The following is a 12500-nucleotide window of genomic DNA, read 5'->3' on the forward strand; positions in this document are numbered from 1 at the left end:
CTAAGAAGAAAGGAATGAAAGGGCCGGGTTGAATGAGATAGAGGGCAGATTCCGCTGAAGGTTTACAGGTTCCTAGTGGTTAAGAGTATTGGGCCAGTAACCGAAAGGTCATTGGTTCGAATCCCCTTGCCGGCAAGGTGGAAAAATCTGCCGTTCTGCTCTTGAGCAAGGCAGTTAACCCCCAACACCAATTGTTCCCCGGGTGCCAATGACATTGATTAAGGCAGCATCCCGTACCTCTCTGATTCAGAGGAGTTGGGTTTAAATGCAGAAAAAACTGTATTTCGGTTGAATGATTCAATTGTGTAACTGACTAGGTATCCCCTTTCCCTTCCGCCCCCCTATCCTTTACCATAAAGGGGTGAACAAATATCTGACCCTGTATCAGTGTTTTGGGGCAGCATCTTCCTGGTTCTGGCTCCAGAAAGGAGTATGAGTTCTATGAGATGAGGATGATATAATGAATGTCTCTCCTTTCATAGTACTGTTTGTGACTGTCACTGTTTGTGACTGTTTGTGACTGTCACTGTTTGTGACTGTTTGTGACTGTCACTGTTTGTGACTGTTTGTGACTGTCACAGTTTTGACTGTTTGTGACTGTCTTCCTCTCTTCTTTATTTCCTTGGTCCTCCTCTCTTTTCTTCTTTATTTCCTTGGTCCTCCACACTCCCAGAATACGGAAGAGTCAACCAGGAAGTTGTTAGAGGTCAGCGACAGGATCAAGCTGCTGGAGGAGGAAGTGACGCGTTACCGAGAAGAGTCTGGGAAGTCCCAAGCCGAGGTGGAGAGGCTCATGGGTATCCTGAGAGAGCAAGAGACGGAAAGAACCAACAAGGAGAAGAAGATCACCGAGCTGGAGAGGTGAGAGGTCACCACCCTACCACTGGAGTTTCTACCCTTTCTTTTTACCTAACCCTTATCCTAACCCCTACCCTTCTCCTAATCCCTAATCCCTACCCTTCTCCTAACCCCTACCCTTCTCCTAATCCCTAACCCCTACCCTTCTCCTAATCCCTAATCCCTACCCTTCTCCTAATCCCTAATCCCTAACCCTTCTCCTAACCCCTAACCCCTACCTTTCTCCTAATCCCTAATCCCTACCCTTCTCCTAACCCCTAACCCCTACCCTTCGCCTTACCCCTAACCCCTACCCTTCTCCTAACCCCTAACCCCTACCCTTCTCCTAACCCCTAAACCCTACCCTTCTCCTAACCCCTAACCCCTACCCTTCTCCTAACCCATAATCTTTTCCTAACTCTAACCCCTACCCTTCTCCTAATCCCTAACCCCTAACCCCTAACCCCTACCCTTCTCCTAACCCATAACCCCTACCCTTTTCCTAACTCATAACATTTTCCTAACTCTAACCCCTACCCTTCTCCTAATCCCTAATCCCTAACCCTTCTCATAACCCCTAACCCCTACCCTTCTCCTAACCCCTAACCCCTAACCCCTACCCTTCTCCTAACCCCTAACCTTCTCCTAACTCTAACCCCTACCCTTCTCCTAATCCCCAACCCTTCTCCTAACTCTAACCCCTACCCTTCTCCTAATCCCTAACCCTTCTCCTAACTCTAACCCCTGCCCTTATCCTAACCCTAACCCCTAACCCCTACCCTTCTCCTAACCCATAACCCCTACCCTTTTCCTAACCCATAACATTTTCCTAACTCTAACCCCTACCCTTCTCCTAATCCCTAACCCTTCTCCTAACTCTAACCCCTGCCCTTATCCTAACCCTAACCCCTAACCTCTACCCTTCTCCTAATGCTATCTCTTAGACCCACACAGTTTCTCTTTGCTGATGTGAAAGTACCAGATAGGTTTAAGCACTATAGAGTTGACTCCATATGGGGGGTGTGAAGGCTAGTTATCTGGTTCCTCTAAACACTGGGAGGGGTAAGGGCTAGAGGAACTAACTAAGCCTGGTTTTCAGACCTATCTCTGCTAACACTGCATCTTCAGATATATACATGTGCATGAGACGTCCATGACTAGCTCTATATTCTACATCTGATTCATTCTAGAGGAGGCTACTTTAGATAAACTGTCTGGAGTTTCGTACTCTTGAGAACACTTACGTCATGGGTCTAATTTCCTAACTGTGGGAAGAATCCATTTGAGTGTGTCCCATTTGACTTGAATGTTTTGGGTTTACTCCAGTCTGTGCTATTGGTTGCATACACAGACCCTGAATACAGCCATGAGACTTCCCATCGGAGCTTTGTTGCAGCTGGGTTAATGGGTTGTGTCATGTGTTTTTATGTCAATGTCTGCAGATCTGGGTGAGTATCACTAGTGTTTTGTTGTGGCACCGATACCGCCAGAGATCCCATTCTCTGCACCTACCGTCTCTGTTCCACATCTTCTGTCTTCTCCATCCATCAGCATCATCATCAACACAACATTGGTTTCATTGGTTTCATATACAGTATCAAAAGTTTGGACACACCTACTTATTCCAGCGATTTTCTTTATTTAAAAAAAACTATTTTCTACATTGTAGAATACTAGTGAAGACATCCAAACTATGAAATAACACATATGGAATCGTGTAGTTAACATCAAAGTCTTAAAAAATGTAAAAAATATTTTATATTCTTCAAAGAAGTCACTGTTTGCCTTGATGACAGCTTTGCACACTCTTGGCATTCTCTCAACCAGCTTTATGAGGTAGTCACCTGGAATGAAGGACACCAATATAATATATTTTGATCTGTTTAACACTTTTTTGGTTACTACATGATTCCAATGTGTTATTTCATAGTTTTGATGTCTTCAGTATTATTCTACAATGTAGAAAATAGTAAAAAATAAAGAAAACGCTGGAATGGGTAGGTGTGTCCAAACTTGTATTTCCTATATTAAAGTTTGAAACTGTGGGACATTTAGTCTAAAATCGACCACTCAGGAACCTTCGGTTTGATTGCACTCCGGTGACAGTTACAATAGAAACCAAATAAATATAAACTCGATTCACACAAAAGACCCCTGCTTGCAAATGTCCTGAGTGCTGTTACTAATCCAGCAGGGGAAACATAATGAAGGAACATTTACCTCACTGGACATTGTGTGTTGTGTGTGTTGTTAAGTTCTCCATGGCCATATAATTTCCCAGCTCCTCAATATGTCTGCCTTATGTTGTCATCTATCTTTGTGGTGTTTCTCTTTGTGATCTATTTTTTCTGTTTCTATGGTTCCTATGGGGGTGTGATATAGCAGGATTCCCCAAACTTGGTCCTAGTTCCCCCGTTTGGGTTTTTACCCTAGTACTACACAGCTGATTGAAATAATCAAAGCTTGATGATGGGATGATTATTTGAATCGGGGGGGCGACTTTGGGCAACCCTGCTGTATAGTACAGGGGGGGGGGTGAACACACCACATACCAGAACACCCCCATACCAGAACACCCCCATACCAGAACACCCCCAGACAGAACACCCCCAGACAGAACACCCATACCACAACACCCCCAGACAGAACACACCCCATACCAGAACACCCCCATGGACAGAACACCCCCAGACAGAACACCCCCAGACAGAACACCCCCATAGACAGAACACCACAGACAGACAGACAGATAGACAGAACACAGACAGACAGACAGACAGACAGACAGACAGACAGACAGACAGACAGACAGACAGACAGACAGACAGACAGACAGACAGACAGACAGACAGACAGACAGACAGACAGACAGACAGACAGACAGACAGAACACCACAGGCTGTTTATTCTCTCTGGACTTTATTGCTGGCACACTACTGCTCAATTATCTTCTGATTTATGGATTGGCATGGTGTGGGTGCCCAAATGAGGGGTTGCTTGGTGCCAAGGTGTGTGTGTGTGTGTGTGTGTGTGTGTGTGTGTGTGTGTGTGTGTGTGTGTGGGGGGTGTGCCAGTGCTCAGTGGGAGATCCATAGGTACAAATAACAGGGCTTTGTTTGAAATTAGAAAAACACACTGCCAACTCATATGACACACACACACACACACACACACACACACACACACACACACACACACACACACACACACACACACACACACACACACACACACACACACACACACACACACACACACACACACACACACACACACACACACACACACAGCCTTCAATAGTTTACAGTACATTGGATGGTTTAGACTGTTAGAGACGGTTAATGTTTGTTTCTTGTTTCATTCATAACCCATTACACATGCTTTATTCTGCATGGAAAAGTAAACCCATCCAATCTGCATTTATTATAGACTCTTCCCCTCCTCTCTCCCTGTTCCCTCTCTGTATGTTTCAACAAATTTTTCAAAAAGGGTCAACGTCTAGCCAGTGAGTGTGTGTGTGTGTGTGTGTGTGTGTGTGTGTGTGTGTGTGTGTGTGTGTGTGTGTGTGTGTGTGTGTGTGTGTGTGTGTGTGTGTGTGTGTGTGTGTGTGTGTGTGTGTGTGTGTGTGATGGTATTATGTTAGTGAGGTAGCGGACACAGTCTCCCCCTCAGGTCGTCCATCTTACTGATGCTCCTGTCTCATTACTGTCAGACACGCACGCACGCGAGCACGCACGCACGCACTCACACTCACACACACACACACACACACACACACACACACACACACACACACACACACACACACACACACACACACACACACACACACACACACACACACACACACACACACACACACACACACACACACACACACAGGGGTTCCTGTCTCATTACTGTCAGACCTACTCTTCTATCTGTGTGACCCCAGTTCTGAAGTCAGGACATGGGTCAGAGGTCACTGTGGGGTTAGTCTGCTGGACGGGACGGGATTCTCATACAATACTCAGGCTCTGAACTTTTTGAGAGTAGGGTGGATTAGAGTAGAGTAGAGTAGAGTGGAGTAGGGTAGAGTAGAGTAGAGTAGAGTAGGGTAGGGTAGAGTAGAGTGGAGTAGGGTAGGGTAGGGTAGGGTAGAGTAGGGTAGAGTAGGGTAGGGTAAAGTAGGGTAGAGAAGAGTAGGGTAGATTAGAGTAGGGTAGAGTAGAGTAGGGTAGAGTAGGGTAGGGTAGAGTAGGGTGGAGTAGGGTAGAGTAGAGTAGAGTAGAGTAGAGTAGGGTAGGGTAGAGTAGAGTAGGGTAGGGTAAAGTAGGGTAGAGTAGAGTAGGGTAGAGTAGAGTAGGGTAGAGCAGAGTATAGTAGGGCAGGGTAGAGTAGAGTAGAGTAGGTTAGGGTAGAGTAGGGTAGAGTAGGGTAGGGTAGGGTAGGGTAGGATAAGGTAGAGATGGGTAGGATAGAGTAGAGTAGAGTAGGGTAGAGTAGGGTAGAGTAGGATAAAGTAGAGTATGGTAGGATAGGGTAGGGTAGAATGTAGTAGGGTAGGGTAGAGTAGGTTAGGACATAGTGGAGTAGACTAGGGTAGGGTTGGATGGGGTAGGATGTAGTAGTGTAGGGTACAGTAGACTAGGGTAGAGTAGGGTAGAATAGAGTTGGGTAGAGTATGGTAGGATAGAGTAGGGTTGAGCAGGGTAGAGTAGGGTAGGATAGAGTAGGGTGGAGTAGGGTAGAGTAGAGTAGAGTAGAGTAGAGTAGAGTAGGGTAGGGTAGAGTAGAGTAGGGTAGGGTAAAGTAGGGTAGAGTAGAGTAGGGTAGAGTAGAGTAGGGTAGAGCAGAGTATAGTAGGGCAGGGTAGAGTAGAGTAGAGTAGGTTAGGGTAGAGTAGGGTAGAGTAGGGTAGGGTAGGGTAGGGTAGGATAAGGTAGAGATGGGTAGGATAGAGTAGAGTAGAGTAGGGTAGAGTAGGGTAGAGTAGGATAAAGTAGAGTATGGTAGGATAGGGTAGGGTAGAATGTAGTAGGGTAGGGTAGAGTAGGTTAGGACATAGTGGAGTAGACTAGGGTAGGGTTGGATGGGGTAGGATGTAGTAGTGTAGGGTACAGTAGACTAGGGTAGAGTAGGGTAGAATAGAGTTGGGTAGAGTATGGTAGGATAGAGTAGGGTTGAGCAGGGTAGAGTAGGGTAGGATAGAGTAGGGTAGAGTCGAGTTGGGTAGGGTAGAGTAGGATAGAGTAGAGTGGGGTAGAGTAGGGTAGAGTGGGCTAGGGTAGAGTAGGGCAGAGTAGGGTAGGGTAGAGTAGAGTGAATAGGGTAGAGTAGTCTAGGGTGGAGTAGTCTAGGGTAAAGTGGGCTAGGTTAGGGTGGAGTAGGGTAGAGTAGGGTAGAGTAGGGTAGGGTAGAGTAGAGTAGGGTAGGGTGGAGTAGAGTATAGTATGGCAGGGTGTAGTCGGTAGAGTAGAGTGTGGTAGGGTAGAGTAGGGTAGAGTAGGATGGGTTGGATAAGAGTTGGGTAGAGTAAGGTAGGGTAGAGTAGGGTAGAGTAGAGTAGGGTGGAGTGGGGTAGAGTAGGGTAGGGTAGAGTTGGGTAGAGTAGGGTAGAGTAGTGTAGGGTGGAGTAGAGTAGGGTGGAGTAGGAAGAGTAGGGCAGTGTAGAGTAGAGTAGGATGGAGTAGGGTAGACTAGGGTAGGGTGGAGTAGAGTAGGGTAGAGTAGAGAAGGGTAGAGTAGGATAGGGCATGGCATGGTAGAGTTGGATGGAGTAGCCTAGGGTGGAGTAGAGTAGGGTAGAGTAGAGTAGGGTAGAGTAGACTAGGGGGGAGTAGGGGGGATTAGACTAGAGTGGAGTAGCGTAGGGTAGGGTTGAGTGGGGTGGAGTAGACTAGGGCGGAGCAGGGTAGAGTAGAGAAAGGTAGAGTAGGGTAGAGTAGAGTAGGGTGGAGTAGTCTAGGGTAGATTAGACTAGGGTAGAGTAGACTAGGGTAGAGTAGACTAGTGTGGAGTAGGGTAGAGTAGAGTAGACTAGGCTGGAGTAGACTAGTGTGGAGTAGACTAAGGTGGATTAGGGTAGGGTAGGGCTAGGTAGAGTAGGGTAGGGTAGTGTAGAGTAGACTACGGTGGAGTAGAGTAGGGTAGAGTAGACAAGGGTGGAGTAGGGTAGAGTAGGGCAGGGTGTAGTAGAGTAGGGTGGAGTGGGGTAGAGTAGGGTAAAGTAGAGTAGGGTAGAGTAGAGTTGGGTAGGGTAGAGTAGGGTAGAGTAGTGTAGGGTGGAGTAGAGTAGGGTGGAGTAGGAAGAGTAGGGTAGTGTAGAGTATGGTAGGGTGGAGTAGAGTAGAGTTGGGTAGGGTAGAGGACTAGGGTGGAGTAGGGTAGACTAGGGTAGGGTGGAGTAGAGTAGGTTAGAGTAGAGAAGGGTAGAGTAGGGTAGGGCATGATTGAGTAGGGTGGAGTAGACTAGGGTGGAGTAGAGTAGGGTAGCGTGGAGTAGGGTAGAGTAGACTAGAGGGGAGTAGGGTGGAATAGACTAGAGTGGAGTAGGGTAGAGTAGGGTTGAGTGGGGTGGAGTAGACTAGGACAGATCAGGGTGGGGTGGAGTAGGGTAGGGTAGAGTAGACTAGTGTGGAGTAGGGTAGAGTAGAGTAGACTAGAGTAGGGTAGAGTAGTGAAGGGTAGAGTAGAGTAGAGTAGGGTGGAGTAGACTAGGGTAGGGTAGGGTAGAGAGAGTAGACTAAGGTGGAGTAGGGTAGTGTAGGGTAGGGTAGAGTAGACTAGGGTGGAGTAGACTAGGGTGGAGTAGGGTAGGGTGGAGTAGGGTAGAGTAGTGTAGAGTAGACTAGGGTAGAGTAGACTAGTGTGGAGTATGGTAGGGTGGAGTAAACTATGGTGGAGTAGGGTAGGGTAGAGTAGACTAGGGTAGAGTATGGTGGAGTAGAGTAGGGTTGGAAACGGTGGAGTCGACTAGGGTGGAGTAGGGAAGAGTGCAGTAGGGTAGGGTAAGGTGGAGTAGACTAGGTTGGAGTAGGGTAGGGTGGAGTAGACTAGGGTGGAGTGTGGTAGGGTGGAGTAGACTATGGTGGAGTAGGGTAGGTTAGAGTAGACTAGGGTGGGGTAGGGTAGAGTATGGTGGAGTAGAGTAGGGTAGGAAAGGGTGGAGTAGACTAGGGTGGAGTAGGGAAGAGTGGAGTAGGGTAGGGTAGGGTGGAGTAGACTTGGTTGGAGTAGAGTAGGGTAGGGTCGGGTAGGGTGGAGTAGACTAGGGTGGAGTAGGGTAGAGTAGGGTAGTGTAGGGTAGGGTGTATTAGAATAGGGTAGAGTAATGTAGGGTAGGGTGGAGTAGACTAGGGTGGAGTAGGATAGGGTAGAGTAGGGTAGAGTGGGGTAGAGTAGACTAGGGTAGAGTAGACTGGTGTGGAGTAGCGTAGAATAGACTAGGCTGGAGTAGACTAGTGTGGAGTAGACTAAAGTGGATTAGGGTAGGTTAGGGCTGGGTAGAGTAGGGTAGGGTATTGTAGAGTAGACTACGGGGGAGTAGAGTAGGGTAGCGTAGACAAGGGTGGAGTAGGGTAGAGTAGGACAGGGTGTAGTAGAGTAGGGTAGCGTAGAGTAGGGTGGAGTGGGGTAGAGTAGAGTAGGGTAGAGTAGAGTAGAGTTGGGTAGGCTAGAGTAGGGTAGAGTAGTGTAGGGTGGAGTAGGGTGGAGTAGAGTAGGGTGGAGTAGGAAGAGTAGGGTAGAGTATGGTAGGGTGGAGTAGGGTAGAGTTGGGTAGGGTGGAGTAGGTTAGACTAGAGTAGGGTGGATTAGAGTAGGGTAGGGTAGAGTAGGGTAGAGTAGACTAGGGGGGAGTAGGGTGGAGTGGGGTTGAGTGGGGTGGAGTAGACTAGGACGGACCAGGGTAGAGAAGGGTAGAGTAGGGTAGAGTAGAGTAGAGTAGGGTGGAGTAGACTAGGGTAGGGTAGGGTAGAGAGAGTAGACTAAGGTGGAGTAGGGTAGGGTAGTTTAGACTAGGGTGGAGTAGACTAGGGTAGAGGAGGGTGGAGTAGGGTGAAGTAGACTAGGGTAGAGTAGGGTAGGGTGGAGTAGGGTATGGTAGAGTAGACTAAGGTGGAGTAGGGTAGAGTCGAGTAGGGTAGAGCAGGGTGGAGTAGGGTAGAGTTGAGTAGAGTAGGTTGGAGTAGGGTAGGTTAGGGTAGGGTCGTGTGGAAGAGACTAGGGTGGAGTATGGTATGGTAGGGGTGGGTGGAGTAGGGTAGAGTGGAGTTGGGTGAAGTAGACTAGGGTAGAGTAGGGTAGGGTAGAGTAGACTGGGTGGAGTAGGGTAGGGTAGAGTAGACAAGGGTGGAGTAGACTAGGATGGAGTAGGGTAGGGTGGAGTAGGGTAGAGTAGGGTAGAGTAAACTAGGGTAGAGTAGACTAGTGTGGATTAGGGTAGAGTTGAGTAGACTAGGCTGGAGTAGACTAGTGTGGAGTAGACTAAGGTGGATTAGGGTAGGGTCGGGTGGAGTAGACTAGGGTGGATTATGGTAGGGTAGGGGTGGGTGGAGTAGGGTAGGGTAGGGTAGAGTAGGGTAGGGTGGAGTAGACTAGGGTAGGGTATGGTGGGGGGAGTAGACTAGGGTGGAGTAGGGTGAGGTAGTGTAGACTAGGGTGGAGTAGGGTATGGTAGGGTAGAGTGGAGTAGGGTATGGTAGGGTAGAGTGGAGTAGGGTGGAGTAGACTAGGGTAGAGTAGGTTGGAGTAGGGTAGAGTGGAGTAGGGTAGGTTAGGATAGGGTAGGGTGGAGTAGGGTAGGGTGGGGTGGAGTAGGGTAGGTTAGGGTATGGTGGGGGAGTAGACTAGGGTGGAGTAGGGTAGGGTGGAGTAGACTAGGGTGGAGTAGTGTGGGGTGGAGTAGGGTAGAGTAGGGTATGTGGAGTAGGGTAGGGTGGAGTAGGGTAGGGTGGAGTAGGGTAGAGTGGGGTAGGGTAGGGTGGGGTAGGGTGGAGTAGACTAGGGTAGAGTAGTTTGGAGTAGGGTAGGGTTGAGTAGACTCGGGTGGAGTAGGGTATGGTAGGGTGTAGTAGGGTCGAGTGGAGTAGGGTAGGTTAGGGTATGGTGTGGGAGTAGACTAGGGTGGAGTAGGGTAGGGTGGAGTAGACTAGGGTGGAGTAGTGTAGGGTAGGGTGGAGTAGGATAGAGTAGGGTGGAGTAGGGTAGGGTAGGGTGGAATAAACTAGGGTGGAGTAGGGTAGGGTTGGGTGGAGTAGGGTAGGGTGGGTGGAGTGGGGTAGAGTAGGGTAGGGTAGAGTAGGGTATGTGGAGTAGGGTGGAGTAGGGTAGAGTGGAGTAGGGTAGGGTGGAGTAGGGTAGGGTAGGGTGGAGTAGGGTAGGGTAGAGAACGGTAGGGTGGGGTGGAGTAGGGTTTGGTAGGGTGGAGTAGGGTGGTGTAGTAGAGTATGGTAGGTTAGAGTAGGGTGGAGTGCACTAGGCTACAAAAATTTAAAGACAATTCCATGTTATATGTCATGAAAGTCAATGGCGTTGTGTGTGTCTCAGGGGAGGATGGACGGTGATTTAATCAGCATGTTGCTGTTGGAGCGTCATCAGGAGGTCTGTAACGACTATCTGGGGTGAGAGAGGGGCCAGGGTTCAACACCCCCCCCTATAACATTTGGCCACATAGAAAAAAGAATGTTGATGTAAGTAGCGAACAGGACATGTTAATTGATGTCTTCCACTATAGGAGATGAAAGTTTTTGGTAAAGTACCTGAGTTTAGCTCAAGCAGGAGGAGGTCACATCAATAGGAATCTACATTTTCTTAGCTATAATAATAATAATAATATATGCCATTTAGCAGACGCTTTTATCCAAAGCGACTTACAGTCATGTGTGCATACATTCTACGTATGGGTGGTCCCGGGGATCGAACCCACTACCCTGGCGTTACAAGCGCCATGCTCTACCAAATGAGCTACACAGGACCACGGGTACTGCTGAGGTCAGTCATAGTCTGTTTTACTGTAGAATAACTGTAACTGATCTTAGGTAGCTGTGAGTCCTGGTGTAAAGGGATGTGCAGTAGCTGTCTGTCATCCAGTCTGCTATGTGGTAGTTAACCTCTCATAACCCAGCTCTTTGGCCTATCAGCGGTAGTGCTGGGTAAGCACTTTGGTATGTTAGGGAGGGTTTCAGGGATGGTGTGTGAGTGTTTGTATCCAATGTGAGATAGAGGAGTTGGTTGATGTTTGGCTGAGGGTAGTACCTGAATCTCAGCTGGCACACGGACACACACACACACGCACACACACACACACACACACACACACACACACACACACACACACACACACACACACACACACACACACACACACACACACACACACACACACACACACACACACACACACACACACACACACACACACACACACACACACACACACACACACACACACACACACGGTCACACACAGGCACACACACACACGGCCACACACAGGCACACACACACACGGCCACACACACGCACACACACACACATATATATATACACAGTGAGTGTTGACACATTTCCTGTATATGTCTATTGAATGTGTTTGTGTGTACTGTATATTTAGGAGCAGGTGTGCTGGTTTGGTGACCAGGGCCATCTGACTCAGTACCATCCAGGGCCATCTGACACAGTACCATCCAGGGCCATCTGACTCAGTACCATCCAGGGCCATCTGACACAGTACCATCCAGGGCCATCTGACACAGTACCATCCAGGGCCATCTGACTCAGTACCATCCAGGGCCATCTGACACAGTACCATCCAGGGCCATCTGACACAGTACCATCCAGGGCCATCTGACACAGTACCATCCAGGGCCATCTGACACAGTACCATCCAGGGCCATCTGACTCAGTACCATCCAGGGCCATCTGACACAGTACCATCCAGGGCCATCTGACTCAGTACCATCCAGGGCCATCTGACTCAGTACCATCCAGGGCCATCTGACACAGTACCATCCAGGGCCATCTGACACAGTACCATCCAGGGCCATCTGACTCAGTACCATCCAGGGCCATCTGACACAGTACCATCCAGGGCCATCTGACACAGTACCATCCAGGGCCATCTGACACAGTACCATCCAGGGCCATCTGACACAGTACCATCCAGGGCCATCTGACACAGTACCATCCAGGGCCATCTGACACAGTACCATCCAGGGCCATCTGACTCAGTACCATCCAGGGCCATCTGACTCAATACCATCCAGGGCCATCTGACACAGTACCATCCAGGGCCATCTGACACAGTACCATCCAGGGCCATCTGACTCAGTACCATCCAGGGCCATCTGACTCAGTACCATCCAGGGCCATCTGACACAGTACCATCCAGGGCCATCTGACACAGTACCATCCAGGGCCATCTGACACAGTACCATCCAGGGCCATCTGACTCAGTACCATCCAGGGCCATCTGACACAGTACCATCCAGGGCCATCTGACTCAGTACCATCCAGGGCCATCTGACACAGTACCATCCAGGGCCATCTGACACAGTACCATCCAGGGCCATCTGACACAGTACCATCCAGGGCCATCTGACTCAGTACCATCCAGGGCCATCTGACACAGTACCATCCAGGGCCATCTGACACAGTACCATCCAGGGCCATCTGACACAGTA

General features: G+C 49.0%; 1 protein-coding gene across 5 annotated transcripts in view; it reads left to right on the forward strand.

The window, feature by feature from the left end:
* The window catches only part of LOC124045576 (ERC protein 2-like), a 629643-nt gene that overhangs the window by 326547 nt on the left and 290596 nt on the right, over positions 1-12500 (forward strand). For all 5 annotated transcript variants that reach the window (XM_046364959.1, XM_046364957.1, XM_046364960.1 and 2 more), the window contains one exon: positions 674-861. In XM_046364959.1, coding sequence (XP_046220915.1) covers positions 674-861 — 188 coding nt within the window. The remainder of the gene's footprint in view (positions 1-673; positions 862-12500) is intronic.

Source organism: Oncorhynchus gorbuscha, linkage group LG10 (assembly GCF_021184085.1).
Source record: "Oncorhynchus gorbuscha isolate QuinsamMale2020 ecotype Even-year linkage group LG10, OgorEven_v1.0, whole genome shotgun sequence".
NCBI lineage: Eukaryota > Metazoa > Chordata > Actinopteri > Salmoniformes > Salmonidae > Oncorhynchus > Oncorhynchus gorbuscha.